At 35.4% G+C, this 21,950-nt stretch overlaps 1 protein-coding gene across 9 annotated transcripts in view; it reads left to right on the top strand.

The window, feature by feature from the left end:
- DMD (dystrophin) overlaps positions 1 to 21,950 on the top strand; it is a 9,298,038-nt gene that overhangs the window by 2,691,728 nt on the left and 6,584,360 nt on the right. For all 9 annotated transcript variants that reach the window (XM_044072398.1, XM_044072396.1, XM_044072400.1 and 6 more), the window contains one exon: positions 3,069 to 3,310. In XM_044072398.1, coding sequence (XP_043928333.1) covers positions 3,069 to 3,310 — 242 coding nt within the window. The remainder of the gene's footprint in view (positions 1 to 3,068; positions 3,311 to 21,950) is intronic.

Here is a 21,950-nt window from a genome sequence, read left to right as displayed (position 1 = left end):
TCTTCAGTTGGTCTAGGTATGAGCTATGGGATTCGAGGCACATAGAGAGTGACCTATAGTTTGCTAGGATATGGCATGGGACTTTGTCTGTGGTGGTTTGCGTGTGGATAAATTCCAGCACAGCATCCCATTTGACCAAAGTAGAGTTATGCTTGTTTGTTTGTCTTTTTGGCTTTTCCCGGTTAGGGGTTGCCACAGCAGAACTCCGGTCCCTAATGATTGGCAGTAGACTTTCACGAACACCGAGGTGCCAGCTTGACGTTCAGCCTTCAACGAAGGCACGCTCATTTACGCATGTCTTTCGAATGCTCACCCAACCGCGGGGAGGACATGCAGACTCCACACAGAAGGCACTCCCTGCACTACAGCCGAGAATTGAACGGGAGAACCTCTTGTTGTGAGGCAACAATGCTACTGCTGCACCACCACGGATGCCGCTAATATAAATTGAGACTCCTCTAAATGTTGTCCCTGACTGATGATCTAAATATATGGAAGGCACTGAAGCCTTGCACTACTGGATTACTTTCTGTGGATTTAAACCATGTCAGTTAATACAGTTTTAATAAAACAGGGACTTTATAGTTTACAAAATTTGTATGTTTACAAAAGAAAATGGTACGGCCATGTGTTAGGTCTACGTACCTCTGTTCAGTGACATTACGTATTGTGCTCCCATTAAGATCTGTTAAGAGAATAGGAGGAACCGTGGGTAATTTCTTGGCTGAGGCAAAGACCATGACATTCATTTTCTTACGATTAATTAGTAGTTTATTAGTGTACTAGGTTGTTAACTGAGGCTTTCTTTCATTGAACACATTAATGCAATCATCGAAGACACCTACTGTAAACTGGCGGCTTTTCCAAAAGTAAAGCAATTTCTGACACTAGACAAAAGAACAATATTAGCACGTATCCTGCTCTCTTCTAAACTCATTTACTAAAGTACAGGGATCGGAAGCCTGTCCAGAGACATAGGTAATACATTCAATAGTGCTTAAAGTAGGGTCATCAGTTTTGCAGAAACCTCACATCATTAACACACAATCAAATGACTATACTACACATTAACTGTGTCAATTTCACATACAGGTACTATATATTATTGTGTATGCATAGATTAGTTTAAAGTTACTGCAAAAAAATCCTGCTCTAACCACTCTACTCATGCAAACTCAAGAGAAAGCTGATCTGTACTAACTGTGTGAACAAGTCTTGGGGTGTAAGAGTATAGTGAGTTCTGTGATTCTAAACGTATTAAGTTTTCATGGGATGTTTGTAGACAAATTTATAGAGTTAATACATACTTAAGTGACTTATCACCAAAACAAAAGTTGTTCAGCTTGTAGGAAAACGAGCTGACGTACTATTTTTCCATTTTATGAACTCTTTCCTAGAAAAACTAATTTGTTTTTGTGTTCTTAGTTTATATTAGTTCTACATTGTACTTTTAATTGCATTTTCATTTATTTCATACATAATTAGGTATATACATAATGTGTACCAATTAGCAAAAATTATTTCACTGTTACTAATAATATTACATTTAACTACTTGTATCCTGTTGATGTTTATGTGCTTAAAGTGTTACTCCATTTCTTTAAGAGGAGAGTCAAACAACAAAGATATACAGTGGATCTGATAAATCCATCTCACATCCAAGAATGTTTTATATACCAAGAGCGAAAAACATGATGAACAAATGCATACACCAGAACAGACGTGAGGAGATAGCAGTCCCCATTGTAAAAATAGCAGACTGCCTTCACTTCTTTATTATTTGAGAAAAAATAAAAACTCATAAACTGAGAATTAAAAGAAACAGTAATGAACAGTCCAAAACCTCATTTGTTAATTGCTCTTCTATAAAAGTATTACGGAAATACTCAAGCAGACTTAGTCACTGACCAAACTTAGCTTTATTTATGGTAAGAGCTTTTGTCAGCCAACTGGATTTCGTTAGATCAACTTTTCACATTGGTTTTGAAGGAAAATGGACTTAATAAAATGTAGTCTGGCTTTGATTAATGATGATCTAAAGTGTTTTGTTTTTATTTTTTTTTCAAAACTTCAGATGTAAATTCCTCTTCTATAATAGTACTAAAGAAATAAATTTGAGCAGGCTTTGAATATGGAAGATCTCAACTTTTATTTTAGATAAGTGCTTTCTTCCGCCAACTGAACCTCATCAGATGAACTTTTCAGTTATGATTATATAGTAATACCCTATATTTGAAATTCGTCCGGTTTCTATATAAAAACGTGCTTTAATTGTGGGTGAATAATAAGAGCTTTCTGGAAAACGTAGTAACCCTATTCAAGCACTGTTGATACTACCTATGTTTCTGTCTGAAAAGTTGATCTTCTGAAGTCCAGGTGTTTATCATAAATAAAAGATGAGTTAGTCTGGTGACTAAGTCGGCTGGAATGTATTTTTTCACTACTTTTACAGAAGAGAAATTAACATCTGAAGTTTTAGACTGTTTATTACTATTGCTTTAATTCTAATTTTAAGCATTTTTATTTTTCCTTTTTCTAAAATAACAAGGAAGTGATGTCAGTCTTTTATTTTCACAATGGGGCTATCTACTCACATCTCTGCTGTGGTTTATTTAGAAGATGGGGCTTTCCAGTCCAGATCCCTCCTATAAATGGATTCTGTCTAAAAGGATAAACCTATATATTTAAAATAAAATAAGTTCTGGAGAGTGTATAAATGTTATTTGTGATTTTACATCCAAAATGCCCATTTTGGCCTGCATAAGAAACTGTAGACCTCTGCATGAAATTGCTAGCTGTCTGCTAACAGGAAAAAGTATTTTGTACACATTTCCAAAACGTTTGCCTTGGACAATTAGGCAAAAATACATCGGTACATTTGCCTTTGGGTAACTTTTGTCCAGACATGGCAAAATATACATTCAGTTTCAATAATTGTTTAAAAAGCCTCATTGTTTATTAAATTAAACTTTGGCCAATGAATTTCTACGTTTTATTTAACAGTTTAGAACTAATACTCTTTTTTAATAGATCCCAGTTATTTTTTTTTCTTTCCTTGCCTTTATCAGAAGGTCACGTGTCAGAAGATGTCAAACAGACAACAGAACAGCTTAACAGCCGTTGGATTGAGTTTTGTCAGTTGCTGAGTGAAAGGATATCCTGGCTTTTGCATCAAAACAAAATTCTTGCCTTCTATTCCTTGCTGCAACAACTTGAACAAGCAGTTATAACTAGTGAGATCTGGTTAAAATCTCAACCACCTCCTGCAGCTGAGCCTGGCTTGGTGAGAGCACAGTTAGAAAAATCCAAGGTAAGAAATAGTTATGTAGCATTTCAAACATTATAGCCACAAATCTTAAAACATGTGAATGGAAATTGAATTAACTGTCTTCATAAAAAATAATACTTGGATTAGTTAAACTCCTTTTAATTCAAAACTTCTAAATGTGGTTTTGCCTAGTGAAGAATCAAGTATGTAAAAGGAATAACATTGATTTTCTAAGCTTGTAATACCTTGGAATGCAGTTGCTCACTCCTAGGAGAAGTGGGTGGCAGTGATCACATTGCTTAGTTTTTAAAGCTTTCCCCATGTAATAAAGGCATGGGCATTATAGAAACAGGACATATCACCTCTTTCTCCAAAAATATCATACTCTTAGTCAAGTTGCCCCAGTCTGATGTATCTCCTGTGGAAAACAAGTTAGAATAAACAATGAAGAAGATGTGAACAGGCATAAGCCATCAGAAATAGAAATAAGAGGAATGTTGCCAGTAGGCCTGTACAGAAGTGCAAGAGTTGTAAAATTGTTATTAATTTGAATATTAATGCAGTAATATGAAGAACTATTTGTAACTTAAAGTTAACTCATGGCAAATGACTTCTGCTGAATGCAGGAAATCAAGTGAATATAAGAATGTGAAGTGAGGATGGGTTTTATATGTTGTGAAATGGAAACACAAGAATTACAAAAGTACTCTTCTAATTTTGTTTCAACATAAGAAGGTTTCTAACATTTTTCAGTATTGTAAAGTATCAAACATTGAATAAGTACTCAAAAGTATATGATTCAATGGTTTTACCATTTAAATATCTTTCGAAATGTTTTTATTATTGCTTGATATTTTGTATCGACAAAGGTGCTTGCAGTGATTGGATAAATGCATTGTGCATTTTATATTACCATGCATTCATTTAATTTCATAGATTTTAGCACATTTGTATTGGATTGCTATAATATTACTGTCTAGTCCTCTGATGTTCTTTTGGATTCTCCTGTAAGTAATCCCTCTGTCTTTGTTTCATCTTGTTTGAGTAGTGAATGTACTGTCATTCAAACAATTGTCCATTGTGATTTCATCCAAGAAACACACACACTTAAGTGTGACTGGGGGAAAATATCTTCTAAGACCAAAATCGCTGTAGTTCAGAGAATTCCCATTCTCCATATTACAGGAAATTAAGTTTTATAGATATAATCAGTGAGCGCGTGATCATTGTAGTACCCCCATACTAAAAAGAGGGGTTTGCCTCCTGCAAAATGTGATTATATGCATATGTGTGCTAGAGTGTTTTTCAGTTTATTACACACACACACACACACACACATATATATATATATATATATATATATATATATATATATATGTGTGTGTGTGTGTGTGTGTGTGTATGTATATACATATATATATATATATATATATATATAGATAGATAGATAGATATATATATATATATAGAGAGAGAGAGAGAGAGAAAGACTAGGTATAGGTGTAGCTATAAATACAGATATAGATCTAGATATAGGTATAGATATTTTGTTGTTTTTGCCCTAAAAGTACCAGATTCACATTACTGTCTATATGGAGTCCCAGACTTTCAATACTGTACCAAATTTATATACATAAATATAAAGACCGGAAGATAGGCTTCCTTCATTTTAAAAGGGATATTGGAGGTAGCAGATGACAATGAATGAGAAACTGAAATGGAAAAGGGGATAGGGAAAAAGGTAGAAAGTAAATGTTTTAAGACTGGAAGATGAAATTCTTCTTTCTCAGAATAGGTGATAGTTCACGGGATTACATTGCCTGTGTCATAAGTCAAGATTCAAAGACTTAGGAGATATGTTTTAGAAGATGTAACCTCGTAATAGGCAGTGGAGCACAGGTAGCTTCAGGAACCAGATGACTTCAGAAGACAGTTGGATTTGGTCCATCCGCATTTTCTTATGTTTCAATCCACACTGTGTGACAATATCTTGGTGCAAGCCCCATTATTGTGCGACTACAGTATATGCTTTTACTGATGATATGATTTGTTGCCACCTTTGATTGTCATACTTGTGTGTATGTGTGTTTGCAAGTGGAACTTATTTTCAGGTTCAAGAAACATGAAACAGGATTTCCTTATTGTACACCGCTCCCTGTAGTGATATGCTTCTTTTCAACTTGAATCAGTAAAGTTTACTGGCAAGTTGCAGAATCATGAAGAAATGGCAAAACAGTATTGTTTCTGTTTTAACTAATCAGTCCTTGCATTAGAATGACCTTGTGGTGAGAATAATAAAATAAGTGGGTGTGAGGTCAGAGTGAGTAGAGAAGTAAAGCCAGAATAATGAAGTAATTCGTTTGGAAGAGCCCCACAAACATATTATGAGGATGCACCTCCCTTCCAGCAAGAATGCTTTTTCTGCTTTTGTCAGTACAAAATGAAGAGAACATGGACTTACAGAGCGCTACAAGCAACACTACTGTGCAGTTGTGTTTTGAGCACTTTGGATATGAGCAATAGCGACGAACTTGTGTGTATATGAGTGTCTGTGCATGCACATGTTTAGACATGTGCGTATGTGCATGAGCATCCACTGTCAAATCAGCTGGCTTAACATGCCCATTCTAGTTTCAGTCATTTTGATTGCAGACTGGAATGTTCAGAAGACAAGAATGGATTGAGTATATAATGGAACAGACTAGGCTGAAGTAGTTTGTTTAACAGTTATGCTTGATACTATGAACTATAGAGGTGGAGATTTACCAAACTGCACTTATGTGTTATCTGTAATACAATTCTTTACAATTTTTGAGAGGTCTGTCTTCTTTTAAAGAAACAAATTATTAGGTGCAGTTTGCATTTTCTTCCCAAAAACAAACAGGAATTAACAAGACATTAAATTTTGCAGAATGAAGCCCTATTACAGGTTTGGTAGGCAGGATCTCATGAGAGATGTTCTGTTTGTTGTACATTTCCAGTTATGTGTCCTTCATTTGTATAATTGGAAGATAAAATCAATCTGGGTTATACTTTTCTTCAAATTGAATCACAATGAAATAAATAAAGATAGATAAAGAAGTTAAAGCCTATAACATTGCATGCTTCTTCAGATTAAAGAACTCTTGTATGCAGAAGATTATGGTTGTTTATTTATGGCTGCAAGGTCTTTGTGAACATGCATACATCAGCAGACTTTTAAGTTTAACAGACTACATTTTCATCTGAAAACAGGAAGAGACCTCGGGCACTATAAACAAAATGATTAAATTATTTAAAGAAATATTTAAATATCTATCAGTGTATTCAGAATGCAAATGGCTTTTTTTTCTCTTTGAAGAACCATCTGCAGGAATCCTAAAGCAAATCTTTGTTTGTCATACCACAAGTAATATCTATCATATGACAGGAATAATTCTTTGCAATGCTTCATCAGTAAATGGATTACATTATTTAGAAAGTGTAGCTGTTCTCTTATATTTGCAAGACCCTACAGTTGTATTTTATATATTTACTAATTGAGTAAACCCATTGGACGGAAGTGTCCTAATTTAGCAGCTACCCAGGAACACCATCTGGTTGTGTGACTTGCTTAGAGTGACCTAGCAGACATATAAAGTAGAAGCAATCAAGCCCTTTGCTGTTATTACAGAAAGTACTTTGATCTGAACTTTGATTCTCTGCATTAACTGCCAGTGATCTCCACGTTCATGGTAACTGCCTTGAGTATATTTCTGTCTGTGCCCAAGAACGTATGCACGCAGATTGTCATTTTTTTATAAAAGCTAAAAGTGGTGACATTGTACTTCTATGACATGTTGGAAGCAATTGTATTTTACCTTTTCTACACAGCAGCTGTTTATGGGGATTTTGATATTACTTTTTATCTGTATTGTGTACCTTTTTAGGCAGTTTAAAAGTACTAATTCAAGCTGATAAATATAATTTGCTATCCTTTGAATGTATTTTGAATTCAAACGAGAAATAAACCAGTGGCTGGCATTAAAGGGTTTAGTTATGAGATACACTGAATAATACAGCCATACATGGATTACTGCATGTTTTTCTGAAGTAAACCATATATCTCCAGTCATTGCTATTAGGAGTGGAAAATTACATTTTCTGTGGAATGCCTACCCTCTGTCTGTGGATATTAAGCTAACATTAATTTTATGATCAATGAATCTCAGAGATAAACCTCTTGATTTCCAAGCTGTTAAACTTTTTTTATATTTTTGCCATTTCGCTCATTGGTGCAATGTCAAAACCAATTGATTCTTTTGGCATCTGTTCCTTAAACTGGCCAGAAAGCATTGCTTGGCATTCATTGCATGCTTCATGTCTAATTACAGCTTTGTGTATCAGTCTGGCATAGCTTTACATCATGCAGTAACTTTTATAATAAAAAAATCTCATTATTGACTACTGCTAAAGCAACTGCAAATGAAAACCAATTCCTTTTTTCATACTTATCATAATTTTCTGATTTTTATTATGGCATTTAAATATACAGTTTATTTCTTTCTTTATTAATTCATTTATTCATTCATTCATTCATTAAATCATTCTTTAACTTAAGTTTGTTTATAAGGGTAGAGCATTGTTCCAGCTGGACCAGTATGAGGATTTTCACTCAAAAACAATATAACACATTAAGTGTATAGGGAGAAATATTAAATCACTATACTCCAAATGGTACAGACCAATTCATAATGAAGCTGCTACACTGAAAATAGTGTAGTAGTGTGTGTATATACAGACACACACATATATTTTTATCTTTTTTTACACACATATGTAGCTATAGTTATCTGACTGTATCTCTCTCTTTCTCTATATACATACGTATACATACATCTTGATTTTTATATATATATATGTGTGTGTGTGTGTGTATGCATATATATATATATATATATATATATATATATATATATATATATGTAGATATATAGATAAATATATGGTCTATTTTAATCCTTTGAATGCTAATTTTGTTGACATGCATAATGTCGACCCATATTGATCAACATTATATATGTTGACACACCACTACAAATGTGCTGAGAATTAATTCTCATGCATGCAAGTCCCCCACCCAAAATAACACCAATGAAAGCAATGTTTTTTTTGTATGGGACAAGCACTCCTTCACCCCCTGCTAATTATGTATTCTAACTCCAACATCACACAATCTCCAGGGAATTGGTATATTCCCCTACCCTGGGGTTGTTCATCTCACACTTCTGTCTGCCATCTATTTAGTCAACCAAATTGGGTTGACTAAACAGATGCCCACCAAAGTAGTGTTCGACAAAGTTCATGGGACCCATGTACACATACAGCTATATATATTTATATATATATATATATATATATATATATATATATATATATATATATATATTGAGAGAGAGAGAGTTCTACTGAAGTAATCAAAACTTCAACATACTGACAGCTTAAATGTCAACAAAAATGTCAACTAGTAAAACATCATTCAATTCAGGGTATGTCAATGCTTTGACTTAACTTAAAGAGAACATTAGACTGCAAGAAGATTTACAGAATGAAATAGATGAGTTGGATTCATGTATTAAAGAGAACCTTTTTTTGGTATTGGTGAAGAGAAAGATAAATATTTTAAAATTAGGGGTGAAATTGATGTTAAATGTGGTGAATTGGTTAATAGGAAAATGAAAAAATTAAAGAGGGATGTACAAGAGTATCAAAATAATATTAGTTACCCCAAGCCAACATATAAGTATTACAATAAAAATAGTTTAAATAGACAGATGGAAGAAGATAATGTTAATAATGAACAAAGGTATCAGGAAAGGGATTATTATCAGGATTTTCCATCCCTGCCTAGATCAGAGAGGCAATACAATAAAAATGGACACTTAACATGAATATTTTCAAATGGGGGGGGGAGATACTAGATAGTGGTACCCCCCCCCCACACTTATGATCAAGACAATGGTAGCAAGATAGTAGTTGAAGGGGTTAGGAACACGTACAATAATTTTTCAATTTACAATTTTAGTAATATTACACTTAGTGAGGAACATTTCAACCTTTTAAGCAAGGGACTCAAATTTATTCCTTATGTTAAGGGAGATTTAACTAGGACGTTATTAGACATTAAGTTATTTTTAAGAAAAGTGAATTTAGAAATTATTAGTATAGGCAAAAATAATGATCAGCTTTTAAAACGAAAGACTACATATAATCTCCCTATGCATGTGCAACTTAAGAATTTAGAAAAAATTATGGAGATGGAAATTAGAAATGCTCAGAGTAATATTAAATATGGGACAAATTTAAACAAGAAAGAAAGGTAAATATTACAAGAATTAAAATGTGATATGAATGTTAGAATAATGAAACCAGACAAGGGTGGGGGGGTAGTAATAATGGATAATATACTATATGAAGGTAAGATGAATCAGATTCTTAGGGATGAATCTAAATATTCTTGTGTCTCTAGAAATGAGGTTGATTTGGCCTTTAATAAGATAGAAATTAACCTCATGGACTTGTTACAAGAAGGCAATATTGATAAAAAAAGTTTGATTATTTGAATGTGCAAAAACCTAAGGTCCCTACAATCTTTGGAATTCCAAAGATACATAAGAAATCTGAAGACCCACCCTTTAGACCTATAGTATCTGCTGATGGTTCTAAAACCTTCCCTTTGGCAAAATACGTAGATACTAAGGTAAAACATGTCTGGACAAGTAGAAAAGTTATGCTTAAATATTCATGGGATTTTTTAAGAGAGATAACCCCAGATTTATATTCTGATGATTTATCTTTTGTCGCTATAGACATAGTTGATTCGTTTTCATCTATATGGTACCTATAAGGAATGAATATGTTTGAAGAAATTATTTTTGAAGATAGGCAATTATCTCATAAAGAAAAAGTAGCAAGTGTATGTTTAATGGACATGGTTTTAAAAAATAATTTTTTGGTATTTTATGGAGAATTTTTTCAACAAACACAAGGAGTAGCCATGGAAGCAGTTTGTGCCCCCACTTTTGCAAACTTGGTTTTGGCAAGATGGGAGGAAACTTGTGTATTGAATTCAAAATTTAAATCCTGCTGGATTTTGTATCAAAGGTTTTTAGACAATATAGTTATTTTTTGGACAGCCAGTAGAGAAATGTTTGAAAAATTCATGGAATAAATACATTAGTAAAACGACAAATTTCTTAAATTTAATAATCAGATGTCATACAACACCCTACAATATTTAGATTTAGAGATTTACAAAAAGAATAATAAATTATAATCTAGTATTTATAGAAAACCCACTTTTTTAAATTCTTTTCTTCATTTTAAAAGTGCACACCCTTCACATTGTAAGAGAAATATAGTGAAGGGACAATTTGTAAGAGGGTGCCGCATGACCAGTGCTAGTAGTGATTTCAAAATTGAATGTGATTTATTGGAGAAAATGTTTGTTGAAAGAGGCTACCCTAAGGAATTTGTAGTAAATATTAGGAAAGAAGTTGAAAATGGTAGAGAAAACAAATTTAAAACAATTAAGGGTGATAGAATGAATAGTGACAATAGTAATAATGTAATAGGAAAAGACTCAGATGTTGTTAATAATTTTCATCAAGCTTTGGTTTTGGAATATAATGCAATAAATAATAAGGTTAAAAATGTATTTCAGAAGGAATGGAGTATATTTGTTTCCCTTACTGATTTGGAGGGTGTTGGAGGATTAGATTTTAAAGTAGTGTACAAAAATGCAAGTAGTATAAAGAATATTTTAGAAAATAAAGAAAAGAAGCAAATATATACAGGGGGCAAAACAAAACAAGGTACATACAAATGTGGACATTGTAATCAATGTGAATACACCATGAACACCAAGGAAATTTATCTTGAGTGTAGGAACAAGTTGATTAGAAGTAAAGGGTATTACAATTGTGATTCAAAGGGGTTAGTATAGTTAGCTGTTTGTCATAAATGTAAATCTTTTTATGTGGGGATAACAGAAAGAACCCTAAAAAGAATAATTTATGAACATGTTTATGACATGCTGAAGGGTAAGGAGACTAACGCCCTATTTAAACATTCTAAGAAATGCGATGGTTGTAAATTTTATTTCACAGTACTTGAGCAAATTAATAAAGATATAAGGGGTGGCCCATGGGAGGAACAAATAGAATACAGAGAATTATGGTGGCAAGTAACCCTAGAATCGGGAAAACACCCAGGGTTAAATGATTTTATTTCTGTTATGCCACTTTTAAAATTGAAGGCTGCTAAGCTTTGAATGTTGTTTAATGAATGTAATATTCTTAGTTGACTGAAGGTGTCACTGTTTTATTCACAATGATCTGTTAAAAGAAACTTAAAACCAATTCACATGCTATTAAATTCTTAAAAGTGTATTTTATATATACATTTTAAGTATATTTTATACAGACTCTGGTTTTATTTCATAGTATTTATTGGATTTTAAATGAATTGATGTTTAATTTTATAATGTTTATGAATTATTATATGGAATGGCTAGGAAAGATAATGTAGTAGTAACACGATGGGAATGTTGAATAATTAAATATCCATGAGGTTGTTTGAATATTCATGTATTCCAATCAAGCATTGGTTCATTCCTTAATTGGAATTTTGAATGTATTGGTTCTTGGTTTATAGGTTAAATATAAAATAATTATTATGAGGTTTAGGTTACACATCTGAAGAAGTCTGATTTATATGGACGAAAACGCTAAATTTTATTGTAAGGCATTTATGGCATTTTAAACTGCAGTTTTCTAATAAACTATGAGTGTTTTAGCATTCGCTCATTCATTTCCTTCGCCAGTAGCACTTTTGATCGTATTTATCAAAACTTCAACATACTGACAGCTTAAATGTCACAAAAATGTCAACTAGTAAAACATCATTCAATTCAGGGTACGTCAGTGCTTTGACGTAACTTCAGAGCATTCAAATTAAAAACTAAATATTTTTTTTTTGTATAGGAAAGCCACTCTGCATCCCCATACCCCTACTAATTAGATATACCAACTTTGAGAATGCACAATACCAAGGAAAGAGCATATTCTCCAAGCTCGTATTATGTCCATCTTTCAAAAAGTCAATCAGCTTTTCTGATTCTGTCAAATACAGCAGACAGAAAAGCTATCAACTTAAACAGCAGTGAATTAGTTTTAGGATTACAAATTATAATTTATATCTCTATATACATAAAATAGCTACTCAAGCCAAAGACAATAGCAAGTACTTTTTCAATTATGTTCTTAATCTCAAAAAAATAAAGCAGTAATGTGCTGAGCTGAATGTGAATGATATTACCTACACTGACGCTGAAGATATAGGGCATGTAAGCATTGTAGGTTTATTAATACAGGCCCTTATGTGTCTGTAGGAGATAAACTTATAATATTGCCTTACAAAGTTTAGTATTATTGTACCACCAAGCAGAGTTACTGTATATATGGCTAACTGTTCATTCTGTTCTGCATTTTATAGAGGAAAATCTGAGAAATGACATAAAGTAAGGTTTTATCACCATATTTATGCTATTAAAGGCAGGATAAGAGCAATGTGTTGGTTAGATATGTGATTGTGTGCCTTGATTTCAGTAAGTTTGTATTTTTTATACTAAAAAAGGTTAAATGCAACCCAGGTGGGGGGACTGGACTAATTTCTAATCGAAGAAGGAGTTGCTTTGGCAAATGAATTTGAATACTGACCAGCCTCCAGATAATAAGAGCACTATCTCTGTAGCTTATATGCTGAAATCTAAGAAAATGAATATTAGATAGTTGCATTTACATAACAAATCATGTAATTATTCATTATATATGGAAGAATAGCTGGCTGCATTTATTCATTCTGAATAGACAAAAGTATTCTAGTCTGTTTGGGTTACTATGTTCATAGCTTTATAGGTATGTACTAGGCTAATGGCCCCTGAGCCTTTACAAACCTAGCCCATAGAAATGCCCTGGCATCATGTTGGACAGATTTTATCTGATGTTTTACTTGAATATATCCCCTGCAATGCTAAGTGAGATTGTTCTTATCTCTGATGTTTACATTTTTGAGGACTCAGTTTACTGAACTTAAATGCTTGAAATGCATCCTTCTAATGGAACAATGAAATGTAAAAATGAGATTTTTTTGTAGGAGGCTACCCTTTTCACACCACTGCTGAAAGTATATACACCAACTCTGCAGATGTTCAAACATAAAGAAGGGAGAAATCTTCCAAAATCAAGAAATTCCTGTAAGTGCTGTCTTATAAACCAAACTGCCAGTAGTTTCACTTTGAAAACAGTAAATAGTGAGATCAGGTTTGGTGAGAGTTGGGGCTTGAGTAAGTGGTCCTTAGGTAACTGGGGCTTGAGTAAGTGGTCCATAGGTAACTGGGGCTTGAGTAAGTGGTCCTTATGTAACTGGGGCTTAACTAAGTGGTACTATGGCTTGAGTAAGTGCTCTTTAGGTAACTGTGGCATAAGTATGTGGTCGTTGGGTATTTGGGACTTGAATAAATGGTCCTTATGTAATTGGGGCTTATGATGAAAATGTAATGAATAAAGGTTAGATGAAGGAAATGCCTGAATCAAAGCTGCTATAATTAAATATTAATACTCTTAAATATGCAAGCAGCACCACTTTGATTGCTGAAAGTGATTAAGAGTTGCAGAACCTATTGATGGTGTTAAAGAAAGAGTTAAAGCCGACTTGCTGCTCAACATTAAAAAAGATGAAGATTATAGTTTCATAAGTTTGTAGGAAAAAGTAATAGGCAATCAGTCTGCAGACCATTACCATGCTTATCCAATCAGCTGTAATCAAAAGTTCCTTTTAGCCTCAAGCAGGGTAACAAAAGATTGAGTGGGGGAGAATTTGAGATGTCCCATCCAATTAACTTGGTTTATCTTGAAGACAACAAGGATGCTACTCTGCTTGGCATGTAATAGAAGTTTGTTTTAGAGGTGAGGCATATGATGGGAGATGAATCTGTCACACCAACATGTCTTAATCGTTTGCTAATAAAGGTTTAGTTCCTTTCACCAGGTATCTAAGGTATTTTTTTTTGGGGGGGGGGTGGTTGTGGATATTTTAAGTTCACCCTCAGCGTTGAGCTTCTTAAAGATTCACTTTAGCTCTAGTTTGCTTAACTAGGCTCTTAAGGTATGCAGAATAAGATCTTCTCTCATTATATAATTTATTTCTACAGGCATTCCTCCATAGTGTTTTGTATTTAAATGTCCTCATTATATTTTGTGTGGATAAGGACTGTCCTATCAGCACTACTATTGAAGTGGAAATGTAAGTCATAGGCATAGGCAGCAATTTTAGCAATAGGATCTATCAGAGTATGATGAAGAAAGACTGAATTTAGGCCATTAAGTAACTGCAAAATGTTTGCTTTTGAGAAGTCCCTAAGCACAGAGCTTTTTTACAAGGGAAATACCACCAGTTTTGCAGGAAAAGGGCACTCGTTTATGGTCAGATTTAATAAAACATGGTGATATATATGGAGCTGTACTAGAAGTGGCCATATTTATGAGAACTAAATCAAGGCTATTGAGACCCCCCTAGGATGGTTAACCATTTGTAAAAGAAAGTTAGCATTTGTAATGTTTAAAAAGCACTGGCCATGCCAGACAATGGTAGTCTATCGTAGGTCAGCCAATGTATTGCTAAATAAAGTTCCCCAGTAACAGGTGCTGGATTTAAAGGAGATTTCAGCTAATGTGTTTAAGATTGCTATAATGCTCCGATTGGAACATATAGAAAGTGTTCTGTAACTAGCTGTGAAGTCAGAATTAGTATTGTTTATTGTGATTTAGATTTCAAGGAGTTCAAATGTCATGTTCCAAGGAATCTGTTCTGAGGTTAGGCTTTCCTTGACAAATTCTTATATTCCCCCCACATTTGCCAGTAGGTCTGAAGATATGATGGTCACTATATTAGGGAAAAGAGGGAGAGCTTTCGTTGCTCTAAAGGCACATCTCTGTAACTACATGTACATGAATGTATTCAAGTTTCAGAAGAACTTCCAGCAGGGGCAATTTTTAAGACTCCTGGCATTAAGTAGAGGCACATTAATATGTTAGTAATGTCCATCAGATGAGGCCAATCTGAAAAAGTAAATGGAAGCAAGGACTTATCCAGAATGTGAAAGTCTTGGTAGGAGAAGTCCAAGGTGAAGCAAATGGAGGCAGGAAGTAGTAAATCCACACAGTTTATTTAGAGAGATTTATTACTTCCTGCCTGTGTTTGCTTCACCTTGGATTTTGTGGTTTCTTTTCTTCCTGTTTGGATTGGTAGGAGAAGTGCAGATCATCCCTCACAAAGCTGGAAGGCATGCCAGCCCTCTCATCCCAATACATACTGTGTTCCCCTAGAATGAGATCATTGCCTTTTTGGCTTCAGACACATGCAAAATAAGCTTAGTCATATCCTTCTGCATATCCTCCTGAGTAGATTGCCTAATGTCATTTACCCCAGTGTGGACTACCAGCAGGTCATAATCATACTTGTTAGGATGGAGGGCTCTAAGACCCCATATTACATCATGAATCCTGGATCCAGAAGGATAGTTAGCTATCACCCTATTCATATCCAGTTTATTAAGCTTGCTTATTTCTGTCTGACAGTAGTCATCTTTTACTAAAACATTAGCACTTTTAGATGCAGTCTCAGTGAGCAGTAATGACTTGTGAGTCTGCATCCTTATGACTCAAAGCTGTATTCATACTGTCTGTAGGTATGAAAGCTGAAGATAGTTCTGTTGCTTTGTGAAATGTCTGACTTATTAGACTTTAAACTGATGAAGGTGCCCTCACAAGAAGATGAAGGTAGGTTATTGATAAAAATATTGAATAGTAGAGGGCCAAGGATGGATCATTGTGGGACTTATGTGGAAGTGGGAAGGTATGCAGAGATGGATCCTTGCCATTTAACAGCTTGTTGCCTATTGGCAAGGTAGGTAGAGAACCGTTTAATACATGGAGATGACAGACCTAGGGTGGAAAACTGATTGAGAAGTTTAATGTGAGAGACCATGTCAAAGGCATTTGATAGATCTAGAAATACTGCAGATACAAGTTTATTAGAGTTGCGGCTTTAATTGAGGTGTTTTTTTCTGGCTGAAATCCATGGTGCGCATTGTTGGTTAGCTAATTTTGAAAGAGACAGTGAATAAATTGTTGATGTATACATCTTTCAAAGATTTTACAGTGGGTAGACAGGATCACAATGGGAAAGAATTTTGTAATGTAATTAGTCCTATGTCCTTTATGTAAGGGAATAATATGCACCATTTTCTACAAGTTAGGGAAACCTGATTCTGTTATTGATCTATTAAAGAGAATTCTGATTGGGTATGCTATTGCATCTGTAGCTAGATTTATGTATTCCAGGGAAAGGGTGCCGGCTGAGAAGAAACAAGGTTTTAGATTATGTAAAATGTTTTTTTATGAGAGTTATAGAAACTGGCTGAAAGATAAAGTGTGTGGAGCTCTCTGTATGTGTATCAGAGAGGTTGCAGTTAGATGTCTTTTCTGAAAGAAATGTTCTATGGACTAATGTGGGGGAAGTTATCTTCATGGAAAGGGATGTGTTAATTGAGTTTGAGGTTAATTTTGCTATGCATTCTATGAAGTATGTATTGAAATAGATAGATGTTTCTCTACCCCCCCCCCCCCCATACACACACACACACACTGCTACCTCTCAGGCAGGCACATATTCTCAAACCTACACTCACCCATGCAGCCCCTCACATACACATCTGCATGCATCCTTCAATACCTGTTGAGTAAAGCTCTGGCACCTATATCTACCATGATGGATTAACACAAGCTTTTGGCTGTGTTCATTAAAGTGATTAATCAAGAACAATCATGTCATCTTATGAAGCATGGCTCGATGAATGTCTTACCACAGACAGTTCCAAGGGAGAGCACGTGGCTAATTGGCATATGCCTGTGCACGAAAATGCCTCATTAGCATTCACTATGGCAACAGAGACAGCCTATCATGGTACTGCACATCTTTATGTTGCAGCACCATGGTATGGCTGTCTCTGAATCAGATGTGGGCACCATGAGGTGTACACCTTGGAACAACTTTTCTGAACTGGGCTTACATTGTATTAACTCCTGTTTATTTACTGTGTGTCACAGAGAACTAAGTACAATTTCAAACTGCAGCAATGCATATATCTATATATAATAAACAGATGCTTGTAATGAGGTGCAGTAGCTTTACAGCCTTGGAGGTAAGACATTTCCCACCCAAAAGGAAAAATATTACACCGCGAGGAAAACTGGTACTTTATTAGGAATGAAACTGATTGCTAAGAGTCCTTAAAATCAGGAAAAATGAACCACAAACTGTAGACAAACTCCACTGAGAATTTTAAGTAATCAAACTCTTATAACTTCTTTATTATTTATTTATTTATTTAAATTTGTTGACCGGGAGTGTCCGACTGGACGTGGGTCCATTTTCAGTGGAGGCCCGGGGAGAAAAGCTCCACAGTAAAATAAACAGACAGTAGTTACATTGGATTACATAGTGATTAACAATTTAACATAGAAATTACTTACAACATATTTACAGATGAAGAACATAGTACATCAGTAGACAACTAGAATCTTTATCTGTGAAGTACATAACAGGTATTAACAAATGTAACAATGAGAAGTTCCTGCTGTATAATAAGTACTAGGCTTATGAGCATCTGAGCTTGCTATCATCAAGGTAGTTAGTGGAGGTGAAAGAAAGGTAGTAGTTGGAAGTGGTAGTAGTTTATAAATCCATATTTCTTTAATGAAACATATAAGATCATAAACAGATGAGCACTTTCATTGTTAGCCAATCCTCATCATGCTCATCACCTGGTAACTCCATTTTCCATTGTCACCTCATACGCACTATCACTTTATTAACCTCTGTCCCATTCTAGAGAAGGATGAGAGGGGCAACTGCCCCAGCTGTAAAGTGTTGTGTGGACCAGTCCTGATGTCTGATGCAGTGCTGGCTTCTAAAAGCCTCTGTTGCATTTGTAGTCAAACCTGAGCACGTCATGGTCTGTGTGGGTTCTAAGCGGCAGCAACTGAGTTTACAACAGTTTAAAAGTTTAAAAAAAGAGTTCTATAACACATTTGTATCAAAGAGTCTGTTACAGTTTATAAGAAAAGGAAATTATTATTATTCTTTTTATTCTTTTTTTTTTTTTTGGAAGGGTCGGGGAAAGGCACAGAAATGGGACCTGAAAGGCTGGACAGGATGTAGTGGAGGTGTGTTGAATTAATACAGTAAACTGTTTTTTTTGTTTTGTTTTTTTGCATCGGTTCATGGTACCGGCACAGGTGACTGGTTGACCCAGGTATGTTTCTGTTCTGTACAACACAAACCTTTCTACCACTCCTTTGTTTCTTTCTAATCTTAATCACCACTTTACATTTCAATTTCTTTCTGAACTTCCAACTTTTTCAGTGTCCTTCAAGTGCTCTCCATCACTCCCTTATAACCAGGTTATGTGTCAATATGTACCACTGCATTCTTACGACCACTATCCTTGACTCATCAGCTCTACAAGGCCTCTTTCTCTCTTCTAGCTTTAACTACAATCTGCTTGCCAACTAATATTTCACTCCCCTTACCTCAGTTTTATTTATTCCTAATAGCTATACTATAACCATGTCTTATAAGTCATATTTAATGTCCGCTTGACACACATATTGCACATGAACTGTCTGCATACTAACTATGTTATACTTAGATTTTAATGTCACACATAAGTACCTGTTTTATCTTGTAAGGTGTTAGTACAGAACAAGTACCTGTTTGTATCTAGATGTCTTAAGAACTACCTATGCAATGTGTGTTTGCAAAAAAAAAAAAATGTAATCAGTGTTCTAAATGTATTTGCTGGTGCTTTTCTCACTGGGCCACAGCCGAAAATGGACTTTACTCAGTCCGACTTTCCTGGTAAATACAGAGAAATAAATAAATCAGGTAATTTATATGTAGTAAAACTGAGGTAAAATGCTACAACTGGGTTATATGAAGAATTCATTATTTCTCCTTCGAGTGTTCCACAACCAAGTTCAGTAAAATAATAGATAGTATATTCCAATAAAATACAAAATCTGTGATTATTGCAAATTAAATATATAATATCTACTGTACAGTGAAGGTAATGGTGGTGGGGGGATGATAAAGAAATACTATATGGGAGTGTTTTTTCCTTTCTGCATAGAAAGTGGTAACTGCCATTGACAGGAAATCCATGAGAGGGAGTATACTATATGATACTTGTGAAGCATTATATGCTTTTGAAGTTGTCTTTATAATCTGCATTACTGTGGTTATTTGGGATACTCCCAGTATTTTTCATACACCATACAGAAGGACTAAGACCATGCCACAAAGTTCATAACATGCAGTTATTTACAAGTAATTATGGAATGCACACTTTGTCCCATGTGTAATATTCTGCTACATTCCTGATGATGAAGCACTAGGTTCTAAGACTATGGTTGGGCTTCTATGGACTACAGGACTGACTGACAGTATGAAACAAGCTTTTTATGAGCCAAGCTACCCCACTTTGGTCGAAAATTTAAACACTAGGCTTATAAATAAGGGTTATTAGGACAATGAGATCACTTATTTTCCTTGGAGAACAAAGCCATGTATGGAAGACTGATCGGTAGTTCATCTAGATGATTAGTTATTTCCACTTCAAGAAAAAGTTGCTGAAATACTTCAGAAACAGTTTAAGACCACAAGCAAACACACTTCATTTTCCAGGAAAATTCATTGTGGATTGCTTTTGTAATATGAAGTGAACTTGTGCAGTGCTATGCCGTTCTCTCCTCTGCCTGTTGCTCGTTCGATTCTCAGAGCGTCTTCTGTGTGGCGACATGCATGAAAGGGCGTTCCTTCTTTGAAGGTTGTGCATTAGGCCCGGCAAGCCAGCATGTCAAAATCTACTGCCAATCATTAGCAGACCGGAGTTCCGCTGTGGCGACCCCTAACCGGGAAAAGCCGAAAGAAGAAGTGTAGCGGATATAGATAACAAATATGTCATTATGGGAACTATTTAAATAAGCTAACCCAATATCTCACATATGTTGCTGCTACTGAGCCAGAAGATATAGCAAGCCACCTGGCTGATAAATTCAGCTCCAAGTTTACCCCCCCCTCTACAACCTTCGCTCAGGAAATACCTTCAACTATAACTCCCCCTACTATCACTAATACCACATCAATGGACCCAGACAGTATCCCAGGAAGCCTTCTAAATAGCATAAAACATGACCTATCAGGGCATCTAGAATTAATGTTTAACTGTAGCCTCAAAACAGGCTTCATGCCTCATGAATGGAGAAAAGTAACAGTCATCCCTTTGCACAAAGATGGGCCATCTACAGACCCTGGAAACTATAGACCCAGAAGCCTCACTTGTCTTATATGTAAAGTCATGGAAAGAATTATTATGGAGATGATCAACAGAGACATAGTAAACCTCTAGACACTTGAGCCAACCCAATTTGGTTTTGTCAAGGGCAAATCATGCCTACTCAACCTGGTGGACTTCTTTGAGAAATCGTTCACACTGCCTACCTTGACCTGGCCAAGGCATTTGACACAATACCCCACTCGGGCATTGTTGACAAACTCAAGAGGTTAGGTGCAAACCCATATGTCACCCACTGGATAGCCAACTAGCTCACAGACAAGACCCAGGAAGTTAGAACTGGAGAATCTACCTCTACAAAGTCACAAGTGGAGTCCCTAAGGGATCAGTCCTTGGACTGCTCTTGTTTGGAATTTACTTCTCAGAAGTCAAGGCCAATGTAAGTGGTCTTTGGCTGACTAAATTTGTAGATGATTTCAAATTAGGAGCTGTCACTGAATCTCACACTGACACAAATGTTCTCCAAGAAGGGCTGACACAGACAAACAACTAGTGTCTAAGCCATGGACTAAAGTTAAATGCCAAGAAATGCATAATAACATCCTTTGGTAAGTCTTCCACCCCTGGTTACTATTATATTGACAATACATTCCCTAGAGTTGAACCAGTAGTCAGGGACTTAGGGACACACATAGATGGTAATCTAGCCTTTGACCATCATATATCTACAGTGGTAAGGAAACCATTCTATATTGTGCAACTTATAAACAAAGGTATGGCATCTAAGTAAAGGGAAGTCATTGGTCCACTGTATTCAGCATTCATCAGACTTATCATTGAGTGCAATGCCTCCTTGATTACTTACCTAACTAGGCATATCCAACAGTTGGAATGTCTATAGAGGTTCCTTTCTAAAAGAATACAGGGCATAAGTAAAATGTCCAGTGCAGACCACCTCAAGGCCCTATCTCTGTATTCTGTCTCCTACAGGTTTTTGAGGGAAGCCCTGTGCCCGGCAGGGGCGGCTCATGCTACCGGACTGCCGGTCTGCAGCCCTCCCACCTAGACAAAAAACAAAAAAAAAATCTGTGAAACACAAAATCCATTCAGACTGCCTTTATCGGCAGTCCGAATGCAGAGACATAGGTACCCAGCAACCTGTGCTATAGGATACCCAGAAATCTGTGCGGTCATGCAGTCAATGACCACACGGAACAGAGGGGCTCTGGACTGCTTCCCTTGCAGTCA

This window comes from Protopterus annectens, chromosome 5.part0 (genome assembly GCF_019279795.1).
Source record: "Protopterus annectens isolate FY-2018-M chromosome 5.part0, PAN1.0, whole genome shotgun sequence".
Classification (NCBI taxonomy): domain Eukaryota; kingdom Metazoa; phylum Chordata; order Ceratodontiformes; family Protopteridae; genus Protopterus; species Protopterus annectens.
This window is presented reverse-complemented; position numbering and strand designations above follow the sequence as displayed.